At 38.6% G+C, this 16,660-nt stretch overlaps 1 protein-coding gene across 2 annotated transcripts in view; it reads left to right on the top strand.

The window, feature by feature from the left end:
* Window positions 1-16,660, top strand: part of LOC100913544 (transcription elongation regulator 1-like protein) — a 114,801-nt gene that overhangs the window by 14,617 nt on the left and 83,524 nt on the right. For both annotated transcript variants that reach the window (XM_031957042.1, XM_031957043.1), the window contains exon 2: window positions 15,172-15,263. In XM_031957042.1, coding sequence (XP_031812902.1) covers window positions 15,172-15,263 — 92 coding nt within the window. The remainder of the gene's footprint in view (window positions 1-15,171; window positions 15,264-16,660) is intronic.

Genomic DNA, 16,660 nt, shown 5'->3' with positions numbered 1-16,660 from the left:
AAACTGAGGCTCAGAAAAGCGATGTGACCTGGCTATCTTTGTAGAACCACTGGTGCAGTGGGCCACTCCATCTTTGTGATCTCTGGAATACTGATATTCATGTGTACTCTATTCCCCCAAAGTTTGTTTTGTATATAAATAAAAATGAATGGGGAATGGAATAAGCATTTACATAGTGTCTACTATGTGCCAGGCATTGTGGGAAGGGCTTTACAAGCAATACTTCTTTTTATCTTCACAATAACCCTCTGAAATAGGTGCTCTCTTTTCATTTGATGAGTTGGAGAAACTGAGGCAAACACAGGGAAATACTTGGCCAGGTTCATGCATAAAGTACTGAGGATGGCTTTGAACAAAGAGCTTCCTGACTCTAGACCCAGTGCTGACTCCTAAGTGCAGTATGAGTCATATGAAAAACATCTAAAGAAATCCAGGCATTTTGCTCTCACCTTTGGACCCCAGATTGCCAACTGGAAGTGGACCCAGTGCTGGGTCATCAAGGAAGGGGATGTTTCCCAATAAAATGTTTTTAATTGGACCTGGTTCCAGGATCAATAGACTCCTACTGGAGGCGAACAAAATGGAGTGTTTGGCCTCTGTCCCAGGTTCTGAAGAAGAGGCTGGGAATACTGGAGTTTCTGTCCCCACCTCCTGTGATGCTGACTTAAAAGGAATCTTTCAGAAGAGCATGATACATTGTGGGTCAGAGATTAAGTTCACAACTGATTGTATGGTTTAATTACGGTCATGGTGAAACCTTTTTTCTTCAACTGCATCTTCCTCTTTCAAAAGAAAGGCTTCGATTGGATGCTTTCTAAGCAGTAGATAGAGCACCAGGCAAGGAGTCAGGAAAGTCTGAGTTCAAATCTGGCTTTTAGACACTTCTTAGCTGAGTGATCCTGGGAAAGTCATTTCACCTCAGTTTCTTCATTTGTAAAATGAGCTAGAGAAGGAAGTGGCAAATCACCCCAAGCTCTTTGCCAAGAAAATCCCAAATGGGGTCGCAGAGAGTCAGACACAACTGAAAAATGACTCAAAAGGAACAAAATCTCTTATTTCACTTAAGTTGTTTTGTATTCTCCTCAGTGTAGTAATTTCCCCTACGTTGTATAGCGGATAAGGAGCTGAGCTTGGCGTTAGGAGGACCTGAATGGAAATCTATGCTCATATCCTCACTATATGGACCTGTGTGGTTTAACCTCTGGCAATATCAGCAGCACCTAACCCCCAAGATTTCTTGTCTGGGTTGGAGCACATGGTCATGAACTCCTTTTAACTCGAATATTCTGTCATTCTACACTTGGTAAAGGACTTGATTTTGTGTTGTTATTGTTGTTTCTGAGCTTCTTTGGTCTCCTTATTTTGGTGAGTCTTATATTGGTAAGCTTCTCTAAGAAACTAATTAAAGTTTTCTAAGAAAAGCTGAAAGAATGTTTTTAAAAATAATCTCCCATTTTGCTTAATTAAGTCAGAATTAGAGCTTTTATAATTGCACGTCATGTCTTTTTATGTTCCTTCTTTCTCTGAATTTAATGTAACATTTGAACTTTTATTTGAATGCAGACAGGGAGCTGATTTGCACAAGAAAAAACTTTATGTAATGGATATTACTCTACTGCCTCGTAACATTGCCAAGTCTAGCATCTATACCTGGAGAGCCAGGCCTTTGAATTTTGTTCCAGTCATCTCCACTGTTTTTTGTTTGTTTGTTTTTTGTTTTGTTTGTTTTTTGATGTGTTTCATTTTTATTTGCTTGTTTGTTTTTTAATCTCCTTTCTTCACTGATTCTTTCGCTCCCAATATTAGAGACAACCAGGAATTGCCCTTCATCCCACTGTCCAAACACTTCACCTTCTTCAACTGAACTATAATCTTGTTAAATCAGCTGCTCCTTCCATTGCTCCAAATTGCAACCTATCTAGCCTCCCATCATCATATAAATTCTAGTTCATGCCCTCCTATATAGAGCTTTAATAAGTAAGCAAATAAGTAAACAAACTAATGATGACATCACTATAGCACTTTTCAAGCATCATCTCTTTGATTCTTACAACTCTTTAAAATAAATCTTATTATTATTCCCATTTTGCAGATGAGTGAGTTGAAGCAAACTGAGGCTATTGACTTGTCTAAGGTCTATCAGAGTAAGGATGTGAGGCAGATTTGAACATGGGTTGTCCCGAGTCCAGTACTCTACCTACTGTACTACCCATAAATAACATAATCTCACAGGCTTGAGGCCTTCCTCTAGGGGTCTTTCAATATGTTGGGAGAACCAGTTCAATGGTAGGTTTGATCAAATGAAAGAAGAGGAAGAGTTTGGTTGTTTGTTGTATGCGAGGCTATCGGGTTCTTCAATCTTGCTCATCCCACATCCAGTCTATTTTTCTTTGGAAATTTCCAATTCCTTCCATTTATGCTCACAGACACTTTGCTCTTAGAGTGATGATATATGTATGGGAGGTTTTTTAATTTCTCATTTCTGAGTCACATATCCCAACATGTGTTTTTTTTAACTCACTTTTTCTCATACTGAACTTTGCCTAATATTGCAATAACTATTTATTTCACATTAAGATTCTTGGGGATATGATAGAAAAACTCTCCAAACTTCTTCCTCTTCCTCTTCAAGAAAATGTCTAAATCTCCATTTTTCTCTATAATTCTCTATAACTGCTTTATGTGCCTAATTTTCTGTATACTGAGAATATCAGTAAATGCATGGCTCATTTCTTCTCATAATATACAGAAGGATCAGGCTACTCATTGCATAACAGTCTTGCGTTGAGCACCAATATTTAATCTCTCTATCTTTATATGTGTGTATATACACACTTATATATGAACATATGTACATACATGTAGGTCTATGCACATGTTCTATAGATAGAGAGTGAACTCAATGTCTCAAACACATGAGAAGAAATCTGAACTTAGACTCCTACCATGTAGGAGTATGTTCTCTTCTTCTCTAAGAGATGATGGTTTTTTTCTGGGAGCAGGTTTCTTGGGGAGCTTCTGGAGGCAGCCTTAGTTTCAGTTTCAAGTAATATTCACCTCAAATGCAGCCAGGAGTTAAAATCCAATCTTTTATTGTCTCTTCCAAAATAGCCCAGTTCGCTTTCTTTGGTTCCGAGAGTGCTCATTGCTAGTCTTTTGTCTCTGCCAGCTTCTGCCTCTAGCTCAACTCCGACTCCTGGCTTCTCAATCTCCTCAACTAACTGACTTCTGGCTTTCAATCTCTTCAACTGAATCTTCACTGACATGTACCTCTCAATATCTCCAACTCGCCCTCACTGAGACTGAGAGCTTCTTATACAGGATCTCTTAAAGGTGTGAACCCAAAAGTTGACTCCTCCTTCAAGAGAGTGGGATTGTGGGAAGTGTGAACTCTCATGCTGAATCCTGAAATCTCCCAACTTGTGAACTCTAATGCGTGAGCTAATGTGTGAACTCTCTTAAAGGTGTGAGCTCTAATGTGTGAACCAATTACCTAAGCATTCTTTCTATCAATTCCATTGAGTTAGCACTAGGATTCTAACACTACAACCTCTTTCTTGCTCGGTTTCCTCTCCTATAATAGGGGATATATAGAACCTACTTCCCAGCATTATTGAAGATAAAATATAGTATTTATAAAGTATATTGCATGCTTTAAAGCATTAGATAAATTATATATACACAAATATTTCAGATATAAACATAGATGTATACACATGCATATCTCATTACCTGGATGACCTTAACTTGAACAGACACTCAGCTCCATTCACGATCGCCCTTCTACCCCAAGTTGTCTTTCTTCTTGACATAGATGTGGTGAGCTATAGTCTTTTACTACCTCTGGGCCACTATAAAATCATCATTATCATCAGTTGTCTTAAATCAAGTAATCTACTCTGTGCTACTTTTCTCCCCAGACTCTTGAGCTTTTTTAGAGAGTTTCTTCCATGACTGTGCTCTCCTCCCCATTTCTGAATCTCCTCTCCTCCAAAAGCCTTTCTTTTTCCTACTTAGTGCTAGTGCTCCCCCCCATTCATGATCTCCTATTTATTCTGGCTAGGTCTTGCTTGTATACAGTTGTTTTCATGCTTTCTTTTTCCACACAACTGTAAGATCTGAGAGCAAGAACTGATTTTTTTTTTTTTTTTTTGCAACTGCCACACTTGGTACAGTGCCTGACACATAATATAAATCTGTAAGAAATATTTATTGACTGGATGACTGTGGTGCTGAAAATGCATCTTGTTGCCCAAGACTTATCCTGCTACTCCTCCATTGAAAATTTTTCAATGCCTCCCTCTTACCATCTTGAGAATGGTGACACATAGGCCATCATTAGGGCGATTTCTAAATATGGCTTTGGAAGGAGAAATATAGGGAAAGGAATAGGAGCGAGAGAGAGGTGGGGGCCAGGTAGAGTCCGCTGGACTTGGCCAATCAGAGTTAAAAGAGATTAATAAAGAAAATGAATGTGAACTCCTTAGCATGAATAGACTCCAGCTTAGCTTTCTGGATATATGCCATAATTCTCTCCTTTCCATACCATATCCAGGCAATTATGTATTTTTTTTTTTGAGAGTGATATAACACTTTCTGGACCTTTGCCCATTTGTTTCCTTTACTCAGAATGTTCCCCCTCTGTCTTTTATGATGTAGTTCTGCTCATCCTTCAGGTTCAGTTCATTCCGCCACTCTCTAGGAAGCCACCCCTGCTCTCCTCTTCCTGCAGAAACGATCTCTTCTTCCTCTCCACACTAATAACATGCAGGTTTAACCTCCTTTACGCATTTGGAAATTGTATGTGTCATTTTCTATATGTTTGCACGTCATCCCTCCTCCACTAGACTGTCATCCCAGTGGGGCCAGACCTCATGCTTCACTTATTCCAGCTTTTTTTAGTACCTTACTCCCGCTGAGCAAGGCAGTGAAAGTGTGGGACGTGAAGAACAGTGGGTGGTCAATGATGGGGGAGGGAAGCAGCAGAGGGTCTGCATCACGCTTTCCCCTGCCTGTCTTCTCATGAGTCTCTGGCCATTTGTCTTAGCTACTTCCTGCTGCTTCCGGCTTCTGACTCATGCCTACATAGCAGGTAAACATTTGGGACTGGGGAATGAAAGCCAGATCTGAGCTGGAGGTCAGGATTTGAGAATTCTCCACGTTAAAAAAAAATGATTATCAAAGTCTGGAAGCAGATGGGATAATAATCATAATAATGATGAAAATAATAATGCAAGTGCTCAAAGCTGGCACGTCTCTAGCACTTGCAGGTGCACAAAGTGTTCCTCATCATTGTCCTTTTTCAAATCACCAAGCAGGTATTGAGACTTAGGAAACAACCTATTTCCAGAGCTGCTGTCCAGAAAGCAGGCTGTGTCCTGAGCTTGTCATAACAACAATCTATTGCATCCACCATCTGCTAAAATCACATAATTATTGAATTGCTTTGACCAGCACATGGTATCCTCTGAGCTCAGACAAGTTCTGGACATGAAGTCCTGCGAGGAATCAAACTTGTTACATTTTTTGCTCTTGCCTCTCATTGTCATGGCTACCGCTCATTGCACAAATATTAATATAAGTATTAGGATCTCTCTATATTACTTTTGAGTCCCCCGACGGAGTGGGGTCCTGGCACATGTGTTCTTGCTCACAAGCCCTTTCCCTCAATTTGAAATTAAACTTTTATTTGATAATTGGCTCTCCTGCTCCTAGCTTGCTCAGCTTGGCTCTGGCTATCCACAGGTTAGAGGCTAATTTGGTCCAGATGACAGAAAAGAATATCGGCTCCTTGAGGGCAGAGGCAGATCGAGGACTTGACTACTTCTTAATTAGCTACATTAGCCTGTTGAAGTGGTGGCAGAGTGCTATTTGCTTGTTTATTGAATTTGGCTACCAACTTTGTGATAAAAGTAAACATATGCTGTTTTATGTCTTTGAATGATGGGCAATTTTGACAAATTTGGAATAGAACTGGTGCTAAATATGTTTATTTGTTTCTTTTTTCCATTTGGCTGACTTCCAAAGAAAGGATATAAAGAAGCTAGAAATGTAAATTAGAAAAAAAAGTCACAAAAAAGGGCGGAAGGCAATCCAGTCAAAAAAATCTGGGCACTATTTGGACAAGGAATCTGGAATTAATTTTTCTATGCCATTCTTTTATTCAGTCAGTAACGATTCATTATGTGCTTAACTATATTCTAGAGATAGAAGTGTGAACAAAAAGATAGTTCCTGCCCTCGAGGACTTGACCATCTATTGGGGGAAGGCAATATACTCACAAGTGGGACAGAGAAAGGGGGCTTGAGGAAGAAGGTACCTAGCAGGGGACATGATGAAGTCTGGCTTGAGATGTGCAAGCGGGTAGAAAGAAAACACGGAAATGTAAGGTCAGCCTTAGCTCTCAGATTGCCGACAGCCAAGGATGAAGAATGAAGCATGAGTTTCTCCTCTTCCCGGCAGGATGTCAGCTCCTTGAAGTTGGAGTCTGCTTTCCCTTTTGTCTTTGCATTCTTGGTGCCTGATGATCATCTGTATTAATACTTGTTTCTTGGATCGAATTGGGTGAGTTACGTAGTTGTCCTAATCTAGTATAGGGAGAATCATTTCCTAGCTCCAGAATTCTCAAAGGGATTTATCATAGTTCCTTTTCTAATGGGCGTGGGTGAACATAATGGACCATGTATTCAAGTACTACTTTACAAAAGCTGCGGGAGTTCTCCTTCAATGGATGTTTCTTCTATCGACCCTCTGTAAGTGCTGAAAGTGTAACATTAAATCGTGCTGAAAGTGTAACATTAAATCGAAGGTCCACGAAGGCATTTCTGCAGGGAGCAGAGAGAAGCCAGGCTCCTTCATAGTTTTCTGGTGATCCAGCTTACAGGCATAATATTGAGGCAAACAGAAGGAGACATAGCTGGTCTATTCATCAGCTTGTATCTCTTACACACGATACCTCCGCTAGCATTTGCCCAAGTGCTGGACAGCAATTGGCCCTCATTGTACTCTCTGATGAACACTCAAAGCGCTCTTTGTGGCAGGTGTCGACTTCAGAAGAGTCTGTCCTATCGTGTCTGGATTTATAATCAAGTCAGAGGTTGGGAAGGGAAGAAGGAGAATGTTCTTTGAATGCCCCGTCTTGCAGAAAAGGACAGTCTTCTCCCAGTTGTGGAGAATCAATCCAGGTCGTCTGCAGCCTGAAGAGCAGAACGAGGGTGCCAAGATGGAGTCTGGCCCACTTAAACTTGGAATAGTGTCTGTCAGATACTCAGGCTCCGGGGTGGGGGGCTTGAGAAGCCAGACTTTGCTTCAGACTCATAGGAGCCATCTGTAGTCATATGATGGATATTTATCAGAATTCTGCCTCAGAGGAGCCATGGAAACATAGAAGGTGAAAGGAGCCTTTTATCTTTTTCCTGCTATCTACTCCCAAAGTTCAGAACCCTTGGGCATTTTGCCAGTTTCTGTAGACATCAATTCTTCGCTCCCACTTTGTTTCCTTTTATGCAAATGTCAAGAAAGATATTGGTTCAGAACCTGTTTCTGCCACATGATAGCTGTGTGATCCAGAAAATGGCTCTGATACGATCTCTCTGTGCCTCAGTTTCTCATGTGAACAATGAGTATCCTAATAACAAGAAGGCTGTGGAGCTCAAAAGCCATAAAAGATCTCAAAACTTTGAGGACCTTCATATGTTCTGTATATCTAAATGGTCTCCAAAGCTCCTTTCAGTTCTAGAACATGGGACTACATATGTTACTTACTTTGTCCTGAATAATTAAGAGAATCAATGCAGTTATGTAAGGGCACAAGGAATGGGAAACATGGAAATGGAGGAGAACTATGGATCCCGATCATTCTTATATTGCTCAAAAGAAAACTCTCTTTGTAAGGAATTGCCATGTGGATGGAAGTATTTAATGTGGGAATTTTATACTTGAATGACAAGTTTAAAATTGATCAATCTTTTTTATTGTTATTTTTAAAAGAAATTTTCTTTTGTTTTTCCTGTCCCTTCTACTTTGTTTCTTACATTTTTCCCCAGTTGTTCATTTCAATTTTGTCTGTGTCTCTGTGACTCCATTAAGGGTTTTTGTAGCAAAGACACCGTATGAATTGCCATTTCATTCTCCAGCTCATTTTATAGATAAGGAACTGAAACAGACAGGGTTACATGACCTGTCCAGCGTCACACAGCCAGGAAATGTCTCAGGCATGCTTCTTCCTGACCCCAGGTCCAGAGCCCTGGGCACTATGGTGCCCCTACCCACTGTGCCACGTCACTGCCCCTTTACATTCTCTGATTCCTATAAATATAAGCATTAAGTCCACCCTTAAAGTAACCGTCCCCTGTCCTCTCCTGTCCTCCCCTCCCATATCAAAGTGTATCACGGTCCCCAGCCTGAACTGTTGACATTGCTCTAAAGGTAGCTTTCCTTCACTTTATCTCTGAATGAATCCCGTCTGGCCGTAGTGTTTTGTAGGCATAAAATAAATACTTGTGGACTAACTGACGAGTCTATTTTCTTGAGCAAGCTTTCAGCTCCCCAATCAAATTTCCGGGTGACCTTTCCACTGTTTTCTAGTTCTCTGGGTGTGATCATGAGGCAGATGGGCAGGGAGCCATCTGGAGGCCCTTCCCATTGGGTCGCTGGGATTGATCAATCGATAAATCTCACAGAGAACATATTAGAGTCCTGTCGGCTCGTAGTGGGGAGCATTTTATGTACCAGGCTCGCTCGGCTCAGTCCTTTTGCATTGACAGCTCCCAAGTTGTTGATTTTTCACTTTCATAAAATATTCCTCATTTCTCCTCCAGGGATTCTTTTATGATAACATTATCTGAGCTTGAAGGCGAAGCAAAGAGATTATAAGCAAGGCAAGGGCTAGGAGGGGTTGGAAGCAGCAATACCCATCCTGTGACACAGCTTGGAACAGAAAAGACCCAGGCTATTTTGGTTTTCCATACACCTCAGCAATGGCTGTGCAATCCATGGGCCTTAATAAAGAGTGTCTATTAATGAAACATTTCAGGGGATGCCATAGACTTTTGCCATCCCCAGGAGCAATTCACAGAGAGTGGGGGGATGTGTTTGTATCTATGTAGGGGAGGATGTGAGTATAAGTGCATATTTATGTCAGCAGGTCAGTTTACATAGATAGGAGTTTTATGTTCTGTTTTATGATTATAATGAGGGCAGCTAAATCTTTTAAGGGACAGAGTGCTGAAGCCAGTGTCAATGAAACCTGGGTTCAAATCTAGCCTCAGGTATTTCTAAGCTGTGTGATCTTGGGCAAGTTATTCAATATATCAGCTTAGTTTCCTTGAATGAAGAAAAGTAGATAATCATGGCGCCCGCCTCCAGGGTGGTTGTTGGGATCAAAGGAGATGATGATATTTGGGAAGTGCAATGCCCACCATGCACTGTTGTTTGGTCATATTTCAGTCGAATATGACCCACGTAGGTTTTCAGAAAACCCACCTAGGTTTTCTTGGCAGAGATACTGGAGGGTTTTGCCGGTTTCTTCCCCAGGTCATTTTACAGATGAGGAAACTGAGGCGATTGGAACAACTAATCAATATCTAAGACCAAATCTGAACTCAGGAAACTGTCTTCCTAGTTCTTGTCTTGTAATTGGGGCTTAATAATGGCTAATTCTCTTATTCATTGTTATAGGAGACTATATCCATATTAATGGAAAGGAGCAATTAGTCTATAATTTATTGCAGAGAGCTATCAGGTAACTGATATACATGTACAATATATACAATCAGATTGGCGATGCATTGGTCTTCAGTCACACAGAAGCATGCATTATCTTGAACTCAGGTCTTCCTAACTCCATGGCCAGCTTCACACTCATTATTCTAGGTGATTTTTTTTGTGGATACCTATAGAATATAGATATTTTTTAAAAAATTAAATATTTAAAATTACATTCAAGATAAAGGAAAAATAGAAAAAACACAAAAAAGAAATTAAAAACAAAATATTGTCATGTGCCCAGCAGAACATCAGAGAGCATTCAAAATATAGAAAAAAATCCATTTCAGAAAAAATATATCATAATAGAAGACATTATATTCATGATTATCTTTTCTTTGCATCTTGTGGATTATTATTCTATTCTCTGCTCTGAACTTTTTACTTTATACTTTCATCTTTTTCTTCTTTCATCCTTCTCATCTCCTCCATGCAGGCTACAATTAAACACCAGTACATACACACACACACATACACACACACACACACACACACACACAAATCAACTCCTGAATCTCATTATACTGTTTGTGTCTCTTATTTCCTATTCTGGCTAACTCTTCTACTTTATTTCTGCTCCTTAACTTGCCTTGTCCTCCCTCTACCCATGTCTCTCTTTTTTATATTCTCCTCCCACCCTTTTCTTCCCTCTTTACCCCATTTTCATTAATGTACATACCTTATCTCACTCCAATTAATCTAAATGCCCTTCTGTACCCCATATTATTCTAGGCTACCCTTTCCATTCTTTATGCCTTTCCCATTAATCTACATATTTTGTCTCACTATCATAAAGCTACAAACCTTACTATATCACCACCTTATCCTATTCCCTCCCTCATTATTATTATTTTTTTTTTTTTAGATTTTGGAGGGTGCTGTACTCTTTATAGTATGTGTGTGGTCACAGCTTTCAGGTAGTCCAATTATTCTTAAGTTTTCTCTTCTTGATCTGTTCTCCAGATCTGTTTATTTTTTTAAAAGATGTTCCACATTCTCTTCCTTTTTTTTTCATTCTTTATATTTTGTTTTGTTATTTCTCAATCTCTTATAGCTTCTCTGAATTTCCTTGTTCAATTCTAATTTTCAAAGAATTATTTTCTTCTTTAAGACTCAATCTCCTTTTCCAGTTAGTTAGCTTTCTTTTTTTACAATCTTCTTGTTTTTCTTGGATGGTTCTTAAGTTTAAAAAAATTCCTATTAAGTATTTTGTTTTAATTTTAAGGGTTTTTTAAGTTCTTAAAGTCTTTTATTTGAGTTCTTCTATAAATTTTTTCTGTGCAGATAGCCATTTAGCATTTCTCTTTGGGGAAGAGAAGATTCTTTAACTCCCCAATTTCACTGTTCTCTTCTGAAGATGACCCCTGATTTTTCCTAATCCCGAAGTAAGTTTCTATGGTTGGTTTTTTTTTTTTTTTATTAATGAGGATTATTAGTGTAAGCATCTCTAATCTGGGGGGTAGGGACAGGGATAGTGCATCTGGCTTCACTTTAGCTCTCTCCTCTGACCAGGAACCCCAAACTCAGATCTATCCCCCTTCTGAGAGTGCAGCTTTCTTGACCTGCTGCTTTTGCATTTATCCAGTATGCTGGTTCCTTCTGCTCAGGGCCACATCTCAGTAGCACAAATGGGTCTGAAGTTCCTATTCAGCAAAAGTTCCCTCGGTCTTCCCAGACCCAGACCCTCAATCCTCTTGCTTTCCAGAAAGTGAAAGTTCCGGAATCCAAGCAGAATCCAGTCACCTTGAGGAGGAATATCTGGAGAACTTGCTTATACATAGGAAATGTTGCTTTCTTTTGATTCCACACTAGAGCAACAATCAGGATGAAAGCAGATATCTTTGGACTATTATAGAATTTGGTCATATACAAAAGATGCATCTTGTTAAAGAGGAGATTGATGCTGCTTTCTGATATACAAAGTTTTCTGCTTTATTTTTAATTAAATTGTGATCTTTATATCTTCTAGTCATTTGTGATGGTCACAATGTGCTCTTCCCTAGAATAGCTTCTGTGCAAGCCTCCTTATCACATGTGTTTCAGAGATTTATTTAATTCTATCCAAGACTTTGTAGATAGGGAGGAACCGGCATTTATATCGCTAGTTATCAATGCTTTCTTTTATTGCCTTATTTAGGGAGAAGTTCTAGTTACTGCGATTTCCTTTTCTCATTGTTTGGGGTCCTCAGATCTTTCAGCCATTTCAGAGATTGATACCCTAAGTCTTCACTAAATATTGTGTGTCCCCGGTGGCCAGGGATGCCAATGTTTGCATGTGGCCAGGTTCCATTTTTCTTCTCATTAGTTTACTGTCATGTTAGTTCTACTTCCTTATATGACCCCTGATATTCCAGATTAAACAATTCCATTGTTATTGAAAATATACAAACATCATGTCCACCCCAGAGTTAAAAATAGTTCTTGTTATATCTGGGGAAAAAAAGGATTCATTGCATAGACCATTGACAAAACTCATTCTCTCCCAAAATGGCCCATCATACTTTTGGGAACCTCTAATAATTTTGAATTAATTTTGTTTTTTTCTCCATCCATCTTAATTTCTACTTATAATGCCTATGATTGCTTCTAATGGTGTACTTTAAGATCAAATTGAATGTCTGATATTCTTTCCATGTCATAACTTTTCAGGTATCAAGACTTCCATTATAATTTTCCCAAATCTATCTCTCCCAAACCTACCCAGGTCCTTCTAGTAATCCTCTTCTAGTTATTCTCCAGATTATTAATGCCCTTCCTAAAGTGCCATGCTTAATTGCATGCTACATTCTACATGTCACCTGATCAGAACTTAGGACAGTGCACTTATTGTTTCTTTATTTCTTTAAGTTACACTTAACATAGCCTCAAATTCTATTAGAATGCTTGGTTACCCTATAGCACACTTGATAGTTAGTGAGCTTGTAGTCTGCTAAAACTCCACATTTTTATCAGGTAAATTTTTGGTTAACTTAGCCCCACCAATCTTTTACTTATGGTGAATTTTGGAAGTTCTATAAAATGTTATTTTGGTTCCTATAAAATCACTTGATTCATTTAATCATCTAGGGTGTCAGATATTAAACTGTCCTTAGTATGTTTTTACTTACTTGGATCATTTGTCTAGGTTTATATAATCGTATTTTTTACTCCATTGTTTCTTATTGACTTATGAAGCAGTACAACTCATGGCTCTCTATGATCAATCCTCCTCTATGATTTTTGGAAACAGTTTAAGAAGCAATATTGCTTTTTTTTTTCTGTTAAACTCTTTGATTGCCATGGAAAATGGAACACTTCAAGTTTTTGACAGTTTGTAGACATTTTTGGTCTTATGATGATTGATTGATTTATATCACTTAAACTGTCTCAGGCAGTGGATGTAATCAAGGTTGATATCTGTTCTTCCATCCCTTTTCCATTTCCAATGTCAGCATTTTTTTTTTAATATGTCAGTGCTGATATATTCTTATTTTGGGAAACAGGAGTCTCTCTTGGTATTGGTTTTGATTCTTTCTTTAACTAGTCATTATCTTTACTATGCAGAGACAAATGATTGAAATATGTCTTCCCATGAGGATAGCAAATAATTTCACGTCTTAAAATATAATCACTTGTGTGCGTATATGAATGAATAAATGAATTAAATTATAAATTTATAGAATTGTGTTAATTGAATAAGAGAAAACAAATAGACTATTTACAATTGATAATGTTTTAAACTCAATGCTAAGTGCCAGGAATGGATGTGCAAAAGTGGGATAGGCTCTACCCCCAAGAGAAAGCTATAGAGACAGAACAGTGTTTAGGGGAAGGGGGCATTTTCTTGTGTTTGGTGAATGGAGCCATTGGACAATTATTTTCTGACTATTTCAGAAGCTATGATGGTAGTCTTGATCATTATGGCCAGAGCAGGAGATAAAAAGTAGATGTTTGGCAGGGGACAGGGGAAGTAGCAAGATAGTGCAAGGGTACAATTGGGTTAGGAATGAAGTTAGGTGTGTATGTGGGCTAGATGATGTAGACTGGATGAATTTGCATGAACTCACTGGTCCATATCTACTACTTAGCTCTGACTCCTCCTCCTCCTGAATCTGTTATGAAAGGAAGTTGCCATGCTTTATATAAGCATTAATTTTTGTCTAGTGCATGGCCTTTTCCTCTCTCTTTTAGGGGCCTGAGCCACAATTTCTACTACAGTTCCCACTCTCTCCTAAGCCTATTTTTTTTTATTGAATGCACCGAATTTTTCATTTTATATTCTTCATAGAATTTCCTTCCCTTCTTATTCTCTATAATTGGTATCAGTGTAGCCACTGCCTGCAGACTGCTTGACAATGCGTGCAGTTGAAGATGACCAAGTTTTTGAGGAAATCTTCTTTCTTGTTTTAAACATAGAAGATGTTCCTTCAAGTCTTACTTCTCCCAAGCTAGTATCTGTGCTTTTTCCCCATCTGACTGGGATTCCTTTTTGCCTTCTGGCTTTATGGAATGAATAGACAGCATGACTACAATTCATCACCTTCAGGGAACCCTTCTCTCATTAGCACCGGCCCAGGGTCTGAAATTTAAGTATGCACTGGCTTGTTCCTCTTTTATGAGTTAATGCTGTGTTGGCGCCTCACTAGCACCGTGCAGGTGGAGTCCCTAGAAAAGAACATTTTCATTTTCATGAATCCTCTCTAAGGCTTTTGCTATGAATACAGATCTTACATTTCCACTAAATTGCAGAAGCTAAAAATTTTCTCCTGTAACGTAAAAAATATTTTTTTCTGATGCACAACTATGATTTTGTCTTTAAAACATGTATGCAATAGGTTTATAACACATCAAAATTATAAGGAATCTCTTCATGTTTGAAATAAGGAAACTGAAGCCTTGAAAGGTTAAGTAATATAAGGTCCTTGCTCTTTCTATCATGCTATGCTCATTCTTATCAAAGGAAATAAAACCAATAGTGACCTGAAAATTTGATGTTGCTGCTTCTTAAGTGGGTAACATTCAACATTTATTACAAAATCCAAATTTTAAAAGGAGCTTTTGTATCACATCTGAGTGGAGCAGGTCGACATATCATTTATTAAGTACTTACTGTGTGCCAGAATGGAATTAAGACAAATCCGTGTTTTAATTAGGAAAAATAGATCTAAGGAAGCGCTTGGAAGATAGGAAGAAAAAACACTGAGTTTGGAGGTGCTTGCCTGAAGTAAAGTGCAAGTAAGTTGAGGGAAAGGATCGCTTCTCAGATCCTCAGGGTTGTTCCCTGCTTTAGAGGGAAGAGTGGGAATAATGACCTGAATGAAGACAGCATGGTTTGTTTTGGGGGACCTTGAGTTAATACAAAGAAAATTCATCCAATCATTCAAACACTTCATAGCCCTTTGTAATGTCATTGTTGTCCATTTACAGATAAAGGCAAAGAGCCTGGAAGATCCTCTTGTCCCCCAACACTGATATTACACACAGAGAGACAGCTTCAAGCTCAAGACCGCGAGGAGAAGGTTTGTTTATCAATTCATGAGTTTGAACTTCTTTATTTATTTGAGAATGTTGAATTCCTTCAATGTCGAACCAGCAACTTTCATCTATTTCAAGTTTCCTTCTTTGATTTTTGGCAAAATAAATGAACAAACAAACAAATAGATAAAATGACGAATGATCAAATAAATAATAACAACAGCAACCCAAAAATATTTGCACAAAATCTCTCCTTTTCAGAGCAAGGATTCTGGGAGTTATTATTAATATAATTATTATTTATTATAATTATTAATATAATTTTAATAATATTAAATATAATAAGGGGGAAAGAACAGGGATGGGTCATCTCCACCAAAATATTGAGAATAAGAATCAGATACAGTGGACAATCAAAGAATCTCACAAGTTCCACTTGATTTCTGTGCAACAGAAGCTGGAAAAAGCAGCTACTTGGCATTTAGTACCCACACCCTCCATCCCACAGGTACATGGAAGAACAAACATGATTGGATGCAAGTTTCACATATAGACCTTAGTGCCTAGGAAGAAGATTTCAAAATCACATAGTTTAGGTGCCTATCTTTTCCATTTGACCTCTAGACAAGATTCTTTCCTAGTAGCTAATAATGCTTCCATTTATTTAACATTTACTATCTGCCAGGCACTGTGCTAAGCAATTTACCATTATTATCACTTTGATTTTACAGAGGAGTAGGTGCTATTATTATCCCTATTTTACAGATGAGGAAACTGAGACAAACAGATTAAATGATTTGTTCAGAGTCACACAATGGTTGAGTCTGGATTTTAATTCAGGTCTTCCTGATTTCAAGGCTAGCTGCCTTCTACAAGTCACTTGAAGAATGGATCACCCTCCCTTTGAGGGCACCATTCCACTTTAACGCAGCTCTAATTATTAAAAAGATTTACCTGTAGACACACATATGTCCCCAGTAGTCTTTAATGAGTGTTGCTCTCATTACATTTTCCTGGGGAAGAAGCTGCTTCTTGGGAGCCAGGGAGCAGTATACAAACTCTGTGTGGATGTAGCCCCTTGGGAAGCATTGAGGAAGCTCTGAGCACAAGACTGGGCCTTTCTTAAAAGGCCGGTCTCACAAGTATGTGGACAACCAGTTGGCCATTTTGGCCACTGCCAAGGAGAGAAAAAGGGGAAGGGGAGGGAGAAAAGAAAGAAGAGGGGAAAGCAGTCCATGCCTTTTCCTCTTGGTGATTGCTCAGCTGATTAATCCTTTTGCAAATGGAGGATCTTAGAATTGCATTTGCATTTTATTTACAAATATTTTACAAGAGAGTAGAATCTTCCCTTCTCTTCAAGGGAAAAAAAAAAGCTCTATCCCCTCTGTGCAATCCAAAAGAAGTGTTTTCATCATCATATTTGAAACACAGAAGATACTGT

This window comes from Sarcophilus harrisii, chromosome 2 (assembly GCF_902635505.1).
Source record: "Sarcophilus harrisii chromosome 2, mSarHar1.11, whole genome shotgun sequence".
NCBI lineage: Eukaryota > Metazoa > Chordata > Mammalia > Dasyuromorphia > Dasyuridae > Sarcophilus > Sarcophilus harrisii.
Note: the sequence above shows the minus strand (reverse complement) of the source record. Positions and strands in the feature narration are given on the sequence as shown.